Source organism: Agelaius tricolor, unplaced genomic scaffold, assembly GCF_023055355.1.
Source record: "Agelaius tricolor isolate 1412-34295 unplaced genomic scaffold, bAgeTri1.0.p SCAF_25, whole genome shotgun sequence".
Classification (NCBI taxonomy): domain Eukaryota; kingdom Metazoa; phylum Chordata; class Aves; order Passeriformes; family Icteridae; genus Agelaius; species Agelaius tricolor.
Window position 1 is genome coordinate 6,853,501 of NW_027269285.1, and position 12,587 is coordinate 6,866,087.

General features: G+C 46.6%; 1 protein-coding gene across 4 annotated transcripts in view; it reads right to left on the bottom strand.

Moving 5' to 3' along the window:
• Positions 1 to 1,245: 1,245 nt before the first annotated feature.
• The window catches only part of COL26A1 (collagen type XXVI alpha 1 chain), a 171,996-nt gene continuing 160,654 nt past the window's right edge, over positions 1,246 to 12,587 (bottom strand). For 2 of the 4 annotated variants that reach the window (XM_071447847.1, XM_071447846.1), the window contains exons 12-15: positions 12,463 to 12,507; positions 11,137 to 11,181; positions 10,458 to 10,542; positions 1,246 to 5,865 (exon numbers count right to left, since the gene is read on the bottom strand). In XM_071447847.1, coding sequence (XP_071303948.1) covers positions 5,693 to 5,865; positions 10,458 to 10,542; positions 11,137 to 11,181; positions 12,463 to 12,507 — 348 coding nt within the window. In that variant the 3' untranslated portion in view covers positions 1,246 to 5,692. The remainder of the gene's footprint in view (positions 5,866 to 10,457; positions 10,543 to 11,136; positions 11,182 to 12,462; positions 12,508 to 12,587) is intronic. The other 2 variants (XM_071447848.1, XM_071447849.1) reach the window with 2 other exon arrangements.

Here is a 12,587-nt window from a genome sequence, read left to right on the forward strand (position 1 = left end):
TCTGCAGTGCAGTCTGATCAGGAGGGGAAAAACTGGCTGGGATTTACATATCTCATTTTCTTTGGGATATGAAAAACAAGTTCAGAGCCCAGAGCTGTGACATCTGTGACAGAAACAGCCCAGGCCCTCCCCTCCAGCCTCCCTTGCCAACACAGAGGTATTGCATCTCCAGGGGCAGCTGCTCCCAGAGTAGGAAGGTTAAAAGAAGGGCTTTACCCACATCATCTTCTGGCACTTTGAATTGCCAAAAGAGATGACTCTGGGGGTCTCCACAAGCCCAGAGGCACACTCAGAGAACACCCAAAGGCTGCTGGAGGGGGGCAGATGCCCAGGAGGTACCAGGAGATGTCAGGGAGCGGGTCTGGGCAGCCCTTGCTGTCTTAGCTGAGCCAACTCAACCTCCTTGTACTGGGAGAAAACTTTTGGGGAAGTGAGGAACACTGCAAATATCAGCAGATTTGAATTTACACTGATGGCAGAGCACAATTCTCTGTCTGGTTTGTTTCCTCCTCACAATTTGCTGCAGCCTCCTGTCCTCTGAGTGCCCCACTGAGCTGGGATCCCTGGGACTGCCCTGGCACAAAATTCCTGAAGGAACTGGAGGAGAAATCTGCCAGGTCTGGGCAGAGCCTCCCTCTGCAATGCACAGCAAGGTGCTCAAAGGTGACCTGAGAGGCTGCCTGAGGAGCTGAAACACCTCCCCATGAGGGCAGGATGAGCCCCTGTGTTTGGGATGAGCTCTGTGTTTGGGATCTGTTCCTGTCTTTGGGATGTGTTGCTGTGTTTGGATGTGTCCCCATATTTGGGATGTGCCCCTGTGTTTGGGATGTGCCCCTGTGTTTGGGATCTGTCCCTGAGTTTGGGATGTGTCCCCATGTTTGGGATGTGTCCCCATATTTGGGATCTGTCCCTGTGTTTGGCTCTGGTGGCTGGGAATGCTGAGGGCTGGCTCTGTGTGTCCTGCAGACTGATCTCTCTGTCCAACACCTGCAGAGGAGTCAGTGCCACCGAGGGCAGAGAGACCCAGCTCTGGTTTTAGGCAAGAAAGGCCCTTTTTGCCCTTTTTTGCCCTTTTTGCCCCTCCAGCCCACAGCAGGGCCTTCATGCACATCTTGTTTTTAAGAGCCCTGCAAAGGAGCTCTCCCAAAGAGAAGGCTGAGATGTCAGGAAGGAAAAGCCCTGATTTCAGGCTGCAGTTTGCAGTTTGAACTTGCTCTGAACTTCATAAATAGAGGACAGCTGACATGATATTCATTTACAGTAAGTTTATTTCTCAGTGCATTACATGAAAGGTCTTTGGTATTTGTGGGTCCTTGAATACTGTTCCCACTCTGCTCCGTAAGAAAATGCTGAATACAAAACATTCCATATACAGTAACAAACCCCATAGCAAATAAAGAGAAATAGATATTTTGAACAATAACATAGCAATATGAAAACAGATAAGTAACCATGCAAGAGGTGGAACAAACAGGTTGTGTTTACAACAAACATTAAAGCCTGCCATAAATGAGTTCATCCTGTCAGACGAGATTTATTCTTGCTCTAAGTTAAGAAATTACACATGATTGCAAGATATTGCCTATGGCTGCCCTATAAAAGACCAAATGGTTGTAAAGCTGATCCCAAGGAGAGAAGCCAGGACCATTGGCACACATACAAAACACACTGATATAAATAAAAAAGGTACTGTGTAAAATAACTGGTGAAGAAGTTACCATTTCCTTCTGTGGCTGGGCATGTGCCTCGTGAACAATTATAGCACCTTTCAATGCCTTGGTTTCACAGGAAACCAAGAAATCACAGAGACTCTGAGTAGTTTAACCCCTACACCCCCAGTGGAATGTCATCTTGAGTCAGACAGAAGATGTAAACCTGGAGGAGGATGGGTTTCCAATCTTTGCATCAGGAGGGAAGTCCAGGAGCCTATTGTCTCTGGAAGCCTTTGTCACAGTGCTCAGGGTCCCATGGGACAACAGCTCATGGCAGACACTGGAGCAGAGCCCACCCAGCACCTGCATGTGCTGCTCCAGGGCTGGGTCTGATTTTTAAGGCCTGTTCCTTTGAAAGTTGATCACAAAATGCCTCTGGAGTTTGGTGGGAGCAGGTGAGGGCTCTTCTCTCTAGTTAATTCCTATTTCCCTGGGTTGCTAGCAATTCCTTACAGTAAGTGCAAATTAGACCCTCTGGAGAGGAGCATTCTCTGCCTCCCAGGAGCTGCAGGTTGCTGGTGAATGTGAGGGTGCATGACTTGCAAAGGGTTTTTGTTGTGCAATGTGCTGCTTCTGGTTAGCTCAGGGCAAGGAAAACACTACTACTACCAGAGCTGAGCCAAGTCAAAAACACACTGGATCTCAAACAAACATCAGGAACTTCAAAAAAGTGTTAGGAAAAAAAAAAAAAAGAAAAGAACACACTATGGTATTGCACAGTATGTATGTAAGATAAAGCACTAAACATTTCAATTAAAATATATTTCTAAATGAGCACGCATTCAAAATAAATCCCCTAAGTTACATAGACATGGCAAGAAGCATTATATGCCCTGGCTGAAATGAACCTCAGGATCCTGCCCATGATGGAGAATGTGGTTGGAGTGGTTTGCTTGGTCATCAGTCTCATCAATGTCAGTGTGTGAGGCTGTGCTCACCTTTAAATGTCATTGAAGTGGGGTGGCACAACAGTGCAGTAGAGCCCTTGTGTGAGTGGAGAGGAATGGAACCCCAGCAGAGAGAGAAAATCCATCTGGTACAATCCTGCTGTGCCCCATTTAAAGATACAGCACCTCATCAGAGAGATGGGGCTAAACAAAGCAAGGAGAAAAAAGTTACATAGCTCATACTATCAATAATTAAAGTGGTCTCAACCCAAACTTGAACAGCCTTTTGACAATTGACTTGGCAGGATTAATTGCAAACAACTTCCATTAAATTTTCCTTTCATCTTGTCAGTAATTTGTTTTAAATAATATAAAATTCCAAATCCATGTCAGTATGAATGCCTCAGCAATGTGAGTGACTAAAGCATTACTTTGAATTCAGATGACAAACTTGGAGAAAGAAAGATTTCTCTTCCAGTTCGGTGTGAAGCCTCTGAAATACCAGGGAAGTAAAAATGGCCTCATTGTATTCCCTCTTCCCCAAATTCAACCCTGTAGCTACAGGACCAGTGAAACTGAATTTCCCCATTTCCCTTTTTAAAGATTGCTTTGGTTGGGTTTGGTTCCTGAAGCTGCCATGAGCACAGATTGTTCCTGTGGCCTTGACTACAGCTGGCACCAGCCTGCCCAGGGCATGGGTTTAGACTGAACTGAGATTTCTCCTCACTCCCCAGGCCTGATTTTCCAACACCAACTGGCTGATTTATCTCCTGGAAGCCACCAGTGAGGTCTTGGAGTGTCCATGTGATCCAGACAAAGATGGTCCCAATTCACCCCAGAGGTAACCAAGTACTTCTCAACTCCTGCACAGGAATCATCCAATTTTTTTGGACATTTAATTCTTAGATGGAATGATTATTCCAAGAATGTTCCCATGGCTGCACCTTGCTTGGCTGGCCACAAACAGAGCTCTTGCCAGTAGTGCAGGAGGGACTTGGGCTCTTAGAGCACCTCAGACACCCTCAGAGTTAAGGCTGGGTTTAGAATTAGTGCTGGGGGTGAAACTGAGATGCATTCAGAGGCTTTATTTCCTTCTCCCCAAGAGATTGCAGATACAGGATGGCTCCTTGAGCTCAGGAACCTTCTGGACTTGAGTTTTACTCATTTCCTTGTCTCTCTACACCACAGCTGTAACTCAGAGTGCAGCCAGGGACCTCCCCAGGCTCCTGCAAAGCTCTGGGTTTGTTTCTTGGGAAATTCAATCACTCAGAAGCACAACCTGAACCAGGTGGGCTGAATGAGCCCCACAGCTGGCACTGACCAAGCAGGGGGAGGATGCAAAAGCAGGGCAGGGATTGCCTCCCTGCTGCCTCCAGCACAGCTGGCTGTTATTCAGCTGCACAGCAGAAAAAGAAGGTTCTGGTGCTTGCTCAGCATCAGCTCTGCCATTTCACCTGGCTGGGGGTGGCTGGGTTCCTGAGGAGCAGGGCCAAGTCAAAGCATGGTGGCTTCACCTAGAGGAGCCTGTAACCTGCTCATTTCTGGAAATACCAGGCTCCAGGTTCTTCAGAGGAAGCGTTGGGATTGTCTCTGTTGGTGGCACTGCCATGTTTACAGTGTTTATGGGCAGTCAGTTTAATGTGGGGCTGATGCTGGGCTGGCAGAGCTCCTCCATTTTTAGCCTCATTTCCAGTGGGCTTTGCCTTGGGCAGATCACTTGGGGTGCTGGACTCAGGGACTGCAGAGTGTTTTCTTTGGAAAGCCTCTGCCAGAAACACTGCAGCCGTGCAGCCCAGCTTGCTCACACAGCTGTGTTCTGCACAGGGGCCATAACACAACTCCATTTGCTCACTTTTGTCCTGGGCTGAATTTGAGAACTGTCAGAATGTGGGAATTAAAAAGTAAAAAACACTGCAGTCAGTTCTGTTGATTATTCTCCCCCTTCTAACAAAAATCACTGTCTACATGGATGACATCAGCTTGTCTGACCTGGTTAGCACAGCAGGTGGAGTGATTCATTTGTCACTGAAGGGCAGGTTCAACTTCTTAAACCTGGAAGCTGGTACTTCCCCTAAAATAGCCAGTTATTGCAAAAAGTAAAATGACTCTGTATTTAACTCTCAGTGCAAGATAAGCTCTTGACAAGACTTTAATTCCCTAGGCCGTGGTTTGCTCCTACACTGTCTCCAGACCTAAATAGTGAGGATTTACTCACAAGATTAGAACAAAACACTGTGAAAACATTTCTTCTGATTGCTGTAGGATTAAGAAACTATTGCAAAATATCCTTTTCTGTGAATAGCTACTGCCACCACTTAAATTAATTATCTCTGGATGTACGCACAAGCTGAACACAGTATGGGAAAATTCTTGCACAATTCCATCATATCTCATGCAAACTGCTCTATGTTTTCACAGAAATAGTCTAAACTCTCTGAAGATAGACAGAAAGCCAATGTTTCTAGGAACATTTGCATCAAAAGTCCTTGTTTGGCCAACCACAAATAGAAATAATGTCACTCACATGCAATTAGCAACATGAAGAGCCAGGATTTTGTTGCTAAAATCCAGAGAGCCACCTGAATTTTCAGAGCAATACTTGTAAATGTAATTTGTATTCTAATTTGTTCTTTGCTTAAAAGAAATCCTTGCAGGTCATGCAGGAAATAAAAGCAGATGTCTCCAACTGCAGCAATGGACAAGGCTGAGGCTTGGCTTTGGCTCTGGGTGGGATGGATGGGCTTGGCCAGTTAAGCAGAGCTTTACTGAGTGACTGTCAAGGGCAGGGAGAGAACAAGGGCAGGGTTAAACCCTGGAGGCACAGCCAGGAGGTGCCACTCCTGTAGGCAGCTTCTGAGACACCTGACAACTGCTATTCCAAAGGCAAAACAACAAAATCAAGGAAAACATTCTCAAAACCCTCTCTGAGCTATGGATAAGTCATTCCCTGCAACCAGGGCTCAGAATTGGCCAGGGAAGGAAACCCAGCCACCAACACTGCAGCCTCCCACCCTCTTCATCTGCAGGGTGCAATTAAGCACTGGCTACTGGATCTTTAACTGCAGAACAGGCAGGGAGGACACAGAGATGCTCCTACTTCATCCTGTGGCTTCTCCTTCTGGCTTCAGCATCATCCAGCAGGGAGGAGAGGATCTGGTGGGCCTGGGGCTGCCGGGGTCCTCCTCGCTTGATCTTGATGCTGCTTCTCAGGGGGGAGCCTGGGATCACATCCTGTCCAGAGCCTGGCTCAATGGAAGACAAAGAGTCTGTAAGGAGAGAAAGTCATGGGAGAGCACTATTTAAAAGGGGAGGCTGAGGAAGACACTCGTGGGCCCTTCTGAGTGGTTCCTCTTGTGGGAGCAGTGTGCTCCTATCACTGGCCAGGGGCTGGGTACAAATCACAGATGGGAAAATGGGACAGGACTGCTGGGAACGTGCCTTGAGCTGTTTGATTTTCCAGCATCAGCCTCATTCCATGGTTATGGCAATGGGAAGATGCCATCAGATCACATCCCAGGCAGCAGATCAAGAATTCAATGTTACAACTCATTTTAAAAGTTTTTTGACCAATCACACAAAGCAAAAACACATTGACAGTTCCATCCAACCACTACAAGCACAGGTACCTTTGGTTAAAACAATGCCTGCTTATTTCAAATACAATACCTGTTTGTAAGCCTTCAAACACAATGCACAGAGCTCCATTATTAAGCCTAGAACTTCCTAATATCTCACTAGATAAACTTTTCTGCAGCTTAGGGAGTTATTCTAGACAAGCGTTAACACACAGCCCATTGTTCTATTTGTCCTTACTTTTCTACTTTTTACATAATTTTTCTCCTGACCAATCTCATGGCTACTGCTTAGCTCTAATCACAGTTCTGCTGTCTCTGAGGCCTGCCTTTTGCAGGTTTCCCAAAACCCTCTGATTTTATGGATTCCCACAATCTCCCTCCTGTTTGCTCTCCATGCAGCTTTGGAGCTACAGCTTTGCTGCCACCACACTTCTCCTGCATGAGATGTTTCCCATCTGCTCTGCCTGAGATCTTTGGGGTAAGTGCTGCTACTGCAGGGCCTGTTCTCCTTTGTAGTTCCATTTCTAAAGTGCTGTTCTGTTGTGTTTGTGAAGTCCCCAGGAACAGGTAAGAGATGAGAATCTGACTCCATGTCCTCAGAAGGCTGATATTATGTTATGTTATGTTATGTTATGTTATATGTTATGTTATGTTATATTATTACTAAAGAAAGAGAGGATACTGAGAGAAGGCTTAACAAGAATGAATAATAACTGGTGACTGACTCCTCAGAGTCCAACACAGGTGGCTGTGATTGGTCATTAAGTTAAAACAATTCACATGAAACCAATCAAACATGCACCTGTTGGTAAATGAGCTCCAGACCACATTCCAAAACAGCAAACACAGGAGAAGCAAGTCAGATAATTATTGTTTTCATTTTTTCCTGAGGCTTCTCAGCTTCCCAGGAGAAGAAATCCTGGCAAAGGGATTTTTCAGAAAATATCATGGCAACACTGTTCTTATATTAATTATGAATTTACTTGGACTACAGCAACTACTCAGCACTGCCCACAGACTCCTGGTGTTGGAGGATGAGCTGGTGGGCAGTGGGCAGTGATGCTCTTAGGGTTTAAGTACCATTTCATTCCTAGTAAAGGACATTTGGGGGCACTGAAAGGATTGAATGGAAGGATTGACCCACCCTGGGCTGCAGACAAATCAGCAATAATGCTGGGGATGGATGGTGGCTGTCCCTGCTCCCAGAGCACCTCCAGGTAACAACCTCCTGCTCTTCCTCAGCTGAACAAATTCAATATACACTGCTCTGAGCCACTTTTCAGCAACAGATGCTGGTGGCTTGATCTGCCTCATCATTTCCAATGGCCCAATTTCTTCTTCCTTCTGCCTCCAGAGCTGGGTGTTTGTGTTTCCCTGCCAGGAGCCCAACATGCCAGCCTTGGTTTCATCCCACCAGGCAGCGTTTCTGTTTCCAGTGAGATTTTGGCTGCCAGAGGATTTGGGCTCTGTCTGCTGGCACCAAACCCTGCCAAACAATTTGGGCTTTGCTGTGTCCTGCTGGGCTGCTCTCTGCAGCTCCCAGGCCAGGTCAGCTCCAGCTGCCCTCCCAGGGCAGAGGAGAGCTTTGTTTGCTGGGATGTTTTGCCTTGTTGCTTGGCTGGCTGTGGTTTTGGAAACCACACTCAGTGGGAAGTTTCTTGGGAAAATGAGAGCATGGGATTGGCATTTCTGAGTGGAGTTTTGAAGCTGGGCTGCCCCAGAATCTGTGGTCAAGTCCTTAACACCTACACTGGGAACATGACCAGGCAGTTGGTGCTGGGTGCTTTAAACCTCTGTGGTGCCTTTCAGTCCAGGGAGGTCTGTGCTCAAGGAAAATATTTTTTGTTATTTAATGTCTTTTCTCTTTGTTTGCTGGGGCTTTTTTAACCTTTTATGTGAAGATGAACATAATTGCACAAGGAAAATATGCCTTACTTTCCAAGTTCCCTTTCTAAACAGTATTTTTTAAGGCCTAAAATGTGTGAAGTGAAAGAATGGAACTATTTCAAAAGCACAGAGTAGGAATACAATTATCAATACTTATGGGACAAAAAAACCCCTAAAGTCATACAATATAGGTGTTTAAATATGACCTAAACACAGTGCACAATTAAAAAACATCCATTTTTGCTGATGCAGTTACACTGGTATAGAAGTACACATGGGTGTAAATAACTCATCTCCATCCCAAGCAGTAACAGATCAATACAAATGGTTTGCTGAAATGACTGTTTCAAAATAACAGCAGCACATGCCTTGCTGCTGCTGTATTTCCACAGAGAATGTGAAAAACAGCTAAATCAGGCAGCTCTGCTGGGGCAAGGTGTGTGAACCCCACTCCCAGGGTCGACAGAAGATTCCTAAGGATGTGATTTTTTTGCTTTAAACCACTATAAATGAAGGTACAAAGTAAAAGCCAAAGGAGGCCCAGACCCTGGATCTTGTAAATCCCTTTTTCTAATGGACTCATGCAGGGAACCCCCCTTTCCCTCCTCCCTGGAGATCACCCCAGCTGGCATGGGTTGCTGCCTAGGAAATTGAGTGGGCATCTCCCTGGTACCTCTATCTGTTCAAAGCAAAGCAGCATAAAATACATTTTTGTACAAAATGTATAAAACCACATTTTTCTACCCTTGGAATGAAAACGTGAAGTGAAGCAGGATTAGAGCAGAGGTAAGGTCAGGGTGAGTGTGGCTGGATCATGGGGTTGTGATTCAGGGTTTCCCAAAAATCTTATGCTGTTGCTGCCTGTTGCTTTTGGAAATAGCACTTGGAGCCTCCAAGGGCAGGAGGCCACTGAGCAGTGTTGCTCTGATTTTTTAAGATTTTCTAAGCCTTCTGATGTTTACATTCTTGTAACAGACTTTCTCACACACTTTTTGTAAATAACTCATTGTTTTGTATTCTTTCATGGAAGAAGAGAAATTTGATGGACTGTTGGTTTCTCCAGTGTCATTGGAGAGGTGGCACTTTCACCCTCCAATCCACTGTCACTTTTAGAAAACTATAAATGTTGGATTCAGAAAATAAACTTCTCTTTTTTCACCCTGAGAGCAGCGACGTGCACGTCGTGTTTTGTGTCCTACAGTGACAGAGCAGAGCAGGCTCCAGGCCAGGCCAGCCATGCCCTGGCACTGCAAGGGTCCAGCAGCAATTCCATCCCAGCTCTGCTGGCTCCAGGCAGGGCTGGGAGCCCAAATTGCTGCCTGAAGTGCTTGGGATGGAATTACTGTGCAGTGAGGCACTGTCAGAACTGCTGGGCATTTCAGCTACTTAGCATTCCCATAGCTTAAATCAATCCTCAAAGGCCACATCCCAATAAAAGTGGATGCTGATCTGAAGGGAGGTGTGAGGTGGGCTCACAAGCAAGGCCAGGAATGAGGTTCCACGTGTCAAGGACAGAAAAGTGCTCTGGGACTTGCTCAGTGCCATGGAGCAGGTTTGCTGCTCACAGGCTGGGGTAGCAGAGCCAAACATTTGGCCTCTAACTGTGTTTCTGAAACACAGAAGGTGTTTGTTGTTCTGGCACAGCAGATTTTGGCAGCTGTGAGAGAATTTGATCCTTGGCTACCCCAAAAGGAGCAGTCTGGCAATAACCAACTCCTGTGACAATGACCAACACCATCCTGTGGTTAAGGGAAGAGAACGTTCTTTGAGGAATTATCTACTCACTGTCCCAGTGATGGGAGAGCCAACAGCCTCAAGAGATCACAGAAATCTATCTGAATGTAGAACATATGGGAATTTCTTTAAATCTGACTGTGAAAATAGGTTTCATGTAAGTTATGATCACAAAATGTTCAGGGATCACTGATTTTCAGGGTGACATGAAGATCACTGATTTTCAGGGTGACATGGCAGCACTGTCTGGGTCTGGGCTTTCTCTGCAAAACCTGGTGCTGCACAAAGCAAGGGCCTCAGAGGTGTTCAAGTCACTTGGAAGATGCTGTTAACAGGATTAAATGATCTGCCCTAAAGACCTGAACAAGCAGCTCTGTGGGAAGCTGGTGGATGATCTGTGCCACATGGCTTGAGCTGCTGCTCATGACTTGGCTGCCTGAACTGGAACAAAAATCACTGTAAGGGTCATTTCACCTGCTACTGGAAAGCCAGAGGAAACAGTACAGCTGCTGGAACTCAACTCAAAACTAATTCATGGTACCTAGCTTTGAAAATGGGGCTTGAACAGACACCAGAGAGCTCAGGAGAGTGGGAGGATGTTTAACCATCAAGCCTGAGCAGAGCCCTGGTTCCCTGGAGAAGAAAACCTCAGCAGTGCTTACCATGAATTCCTATCATGTGCTCAAGGATCAATACCCTCTCAGCTAAAATCTTCAGAGCCTCTCGAAGCTGTTGGACACCTTCCCCCTGCAATGAAGAAAACAAAACATTGGAATGTGTTGCAAAACAGGCTTCTTATCCATAATGTCACTTTCATAGCACCAAACCCTGCATGTGCATGTTTAAAAATGAAAAGATGCAAAAGAGGAGGTGACCAAAGCAGGAGTGCAGGAGAAATCCCTGTTCAAAGAGCTCCTCATGTACACTCAAGGTGTAGTTTGTTGTCCTTGTCACCTTAGGTGTGGGCTTGAAGGGCCAAAGAGATGTTGGGAAGTATTTTAGGGATTGAGAGCAGAGATGTGAGAACTCCAATGCTCTGCAGTTGCAGTTTGGTCTCTTTTGGGAGTCCGTCCCTCAGCAGCTGGGAGGGACAACAGGGAAGCAATTCCCAACCAGCTCCATGTGACAGAACAATCTCTGGGGACTGAGGTGCTCAAGAACATGGTGACAACATGGCCAAGGAAACCTCACAGACCAAACATTAAATTCAAACCCAAGGCACACTTGCTCTGCACATTTAACTGTGGACTCACCCTCTGGCCCTCCAAACCCACCTGTCAAAGGGTTGAAGGACAGCAAAGTGACAAAACCAAAAGTAAAACAGTAGAAACACATCCTTACATCAGCACCTTTGTCTCCTTCCTCACCCTTCTTGCCTGGTTCACCCTGAAACAAAGGAAGGAAACTTGGTTACATGTGGCTGAGGAGCCTTCCAGGAGCCCTTGGATCCCTCCCCACCAAAGGAGCAAATTAAAGAAGCATTTCACCAGCAGGAAACACATGGACCTTCATGCCAAGGGCCACAGTGCTCTCCTGAGCTTTGCCCTGGCTGCTGTCAGCTTCCCAGGAGGTCACCACCACTTCCAACACAAATGAACTTGTCCAGGAGTGGCCAGGCTGCAGGAGGAGCCACCTGCCATGGCTGGGCCCCCCAAGGCCACAGACATCTCCCTGGGCTCTCAGTGAACAACATGTGTGCTAAACCACAGATAAATTGCTCCTTTAACCCCAAAATGCACGTTTTCATCCTGATTTAGAACAGAAAACCCCTCCATTCTGCTTTCATTAATTAGTCACATCACTTTCTGCCTCTGAAGATGCTCATTAAGCTTTTCTTGAACAAAGATCTCTCTGTGCTGTGAACATTGCTCCCATGTTTCCCCCCAGCCAGGAGGTTCATGCACTTTCTGAAGAGCAGATGACAGGGAGAGATTCAACCACCCTAAGCTAAAGATAAAACAAAACTAACAATCTAAAATAGAGTGGGAAGGCTTGGCCTCCTCAAACTTGTTGGACATTTGCAAAGCAGAGGTGAGCACAGGAAGAAGGACCAAGGAAAAGGTTGTGTGAATTGTATGAAATGATGAGGTGGAACCAAGGAAGAGACATAAGAACCCTCCCAGAGGCTCTGGGGCTTCTCTGGAAGCTGCCAGCCAAAAAAACTCCAATTTTCTCCACTAGATCTGTCAGCCAACCTTCATCACCATTGGTTTGTTTCCACTGGCCATGTGTGCCAGTGCAGACATCTCCTCTGGCCACCTGTCTGGGTATTGCCAAAAAATCATTTGGACACATCTCTTAACCTCATCACAGGGTTTCCAGCTCAGCTTGGCCAGCTGAGGTGCAGGAGGGAGTTGGGAGCAGCTGATGGACTTTGAGCTGTTTAACTGTGCCCACCTTTGGGCTCTGCTGGTGCAGGAGCTCCTGTGTGTGCCCAGAGGGACCTGCAGGCACAGCCCAGCCCCCCTGATCCCCCCATGTCACATCAGCACTGTGCTTTACACAGGAATCTCTCATTTGCAGAGGGATTTGTTAAGGTGAGGGTGTCTGGAACAAATGTCTGAGCTGGAACCAGCAGAGCTCAGCTCAGAAGCAGCTCCAGTGGCACCTGCAGTGCCAGGCACCAGCCCCACTGAGCCTGGCACCACCCAGGAGTGCAGCACTTACAGGAAGTCCCTTAATGCCCCTCTCTCCAGGCAGACCTGCTTGCCCCTGTTGGAAATAAAGGCAGTGTCATTAGGAGATACTTTGCCACTTGACAAGAACACAGTGTAATTTTTACTACTGGAATT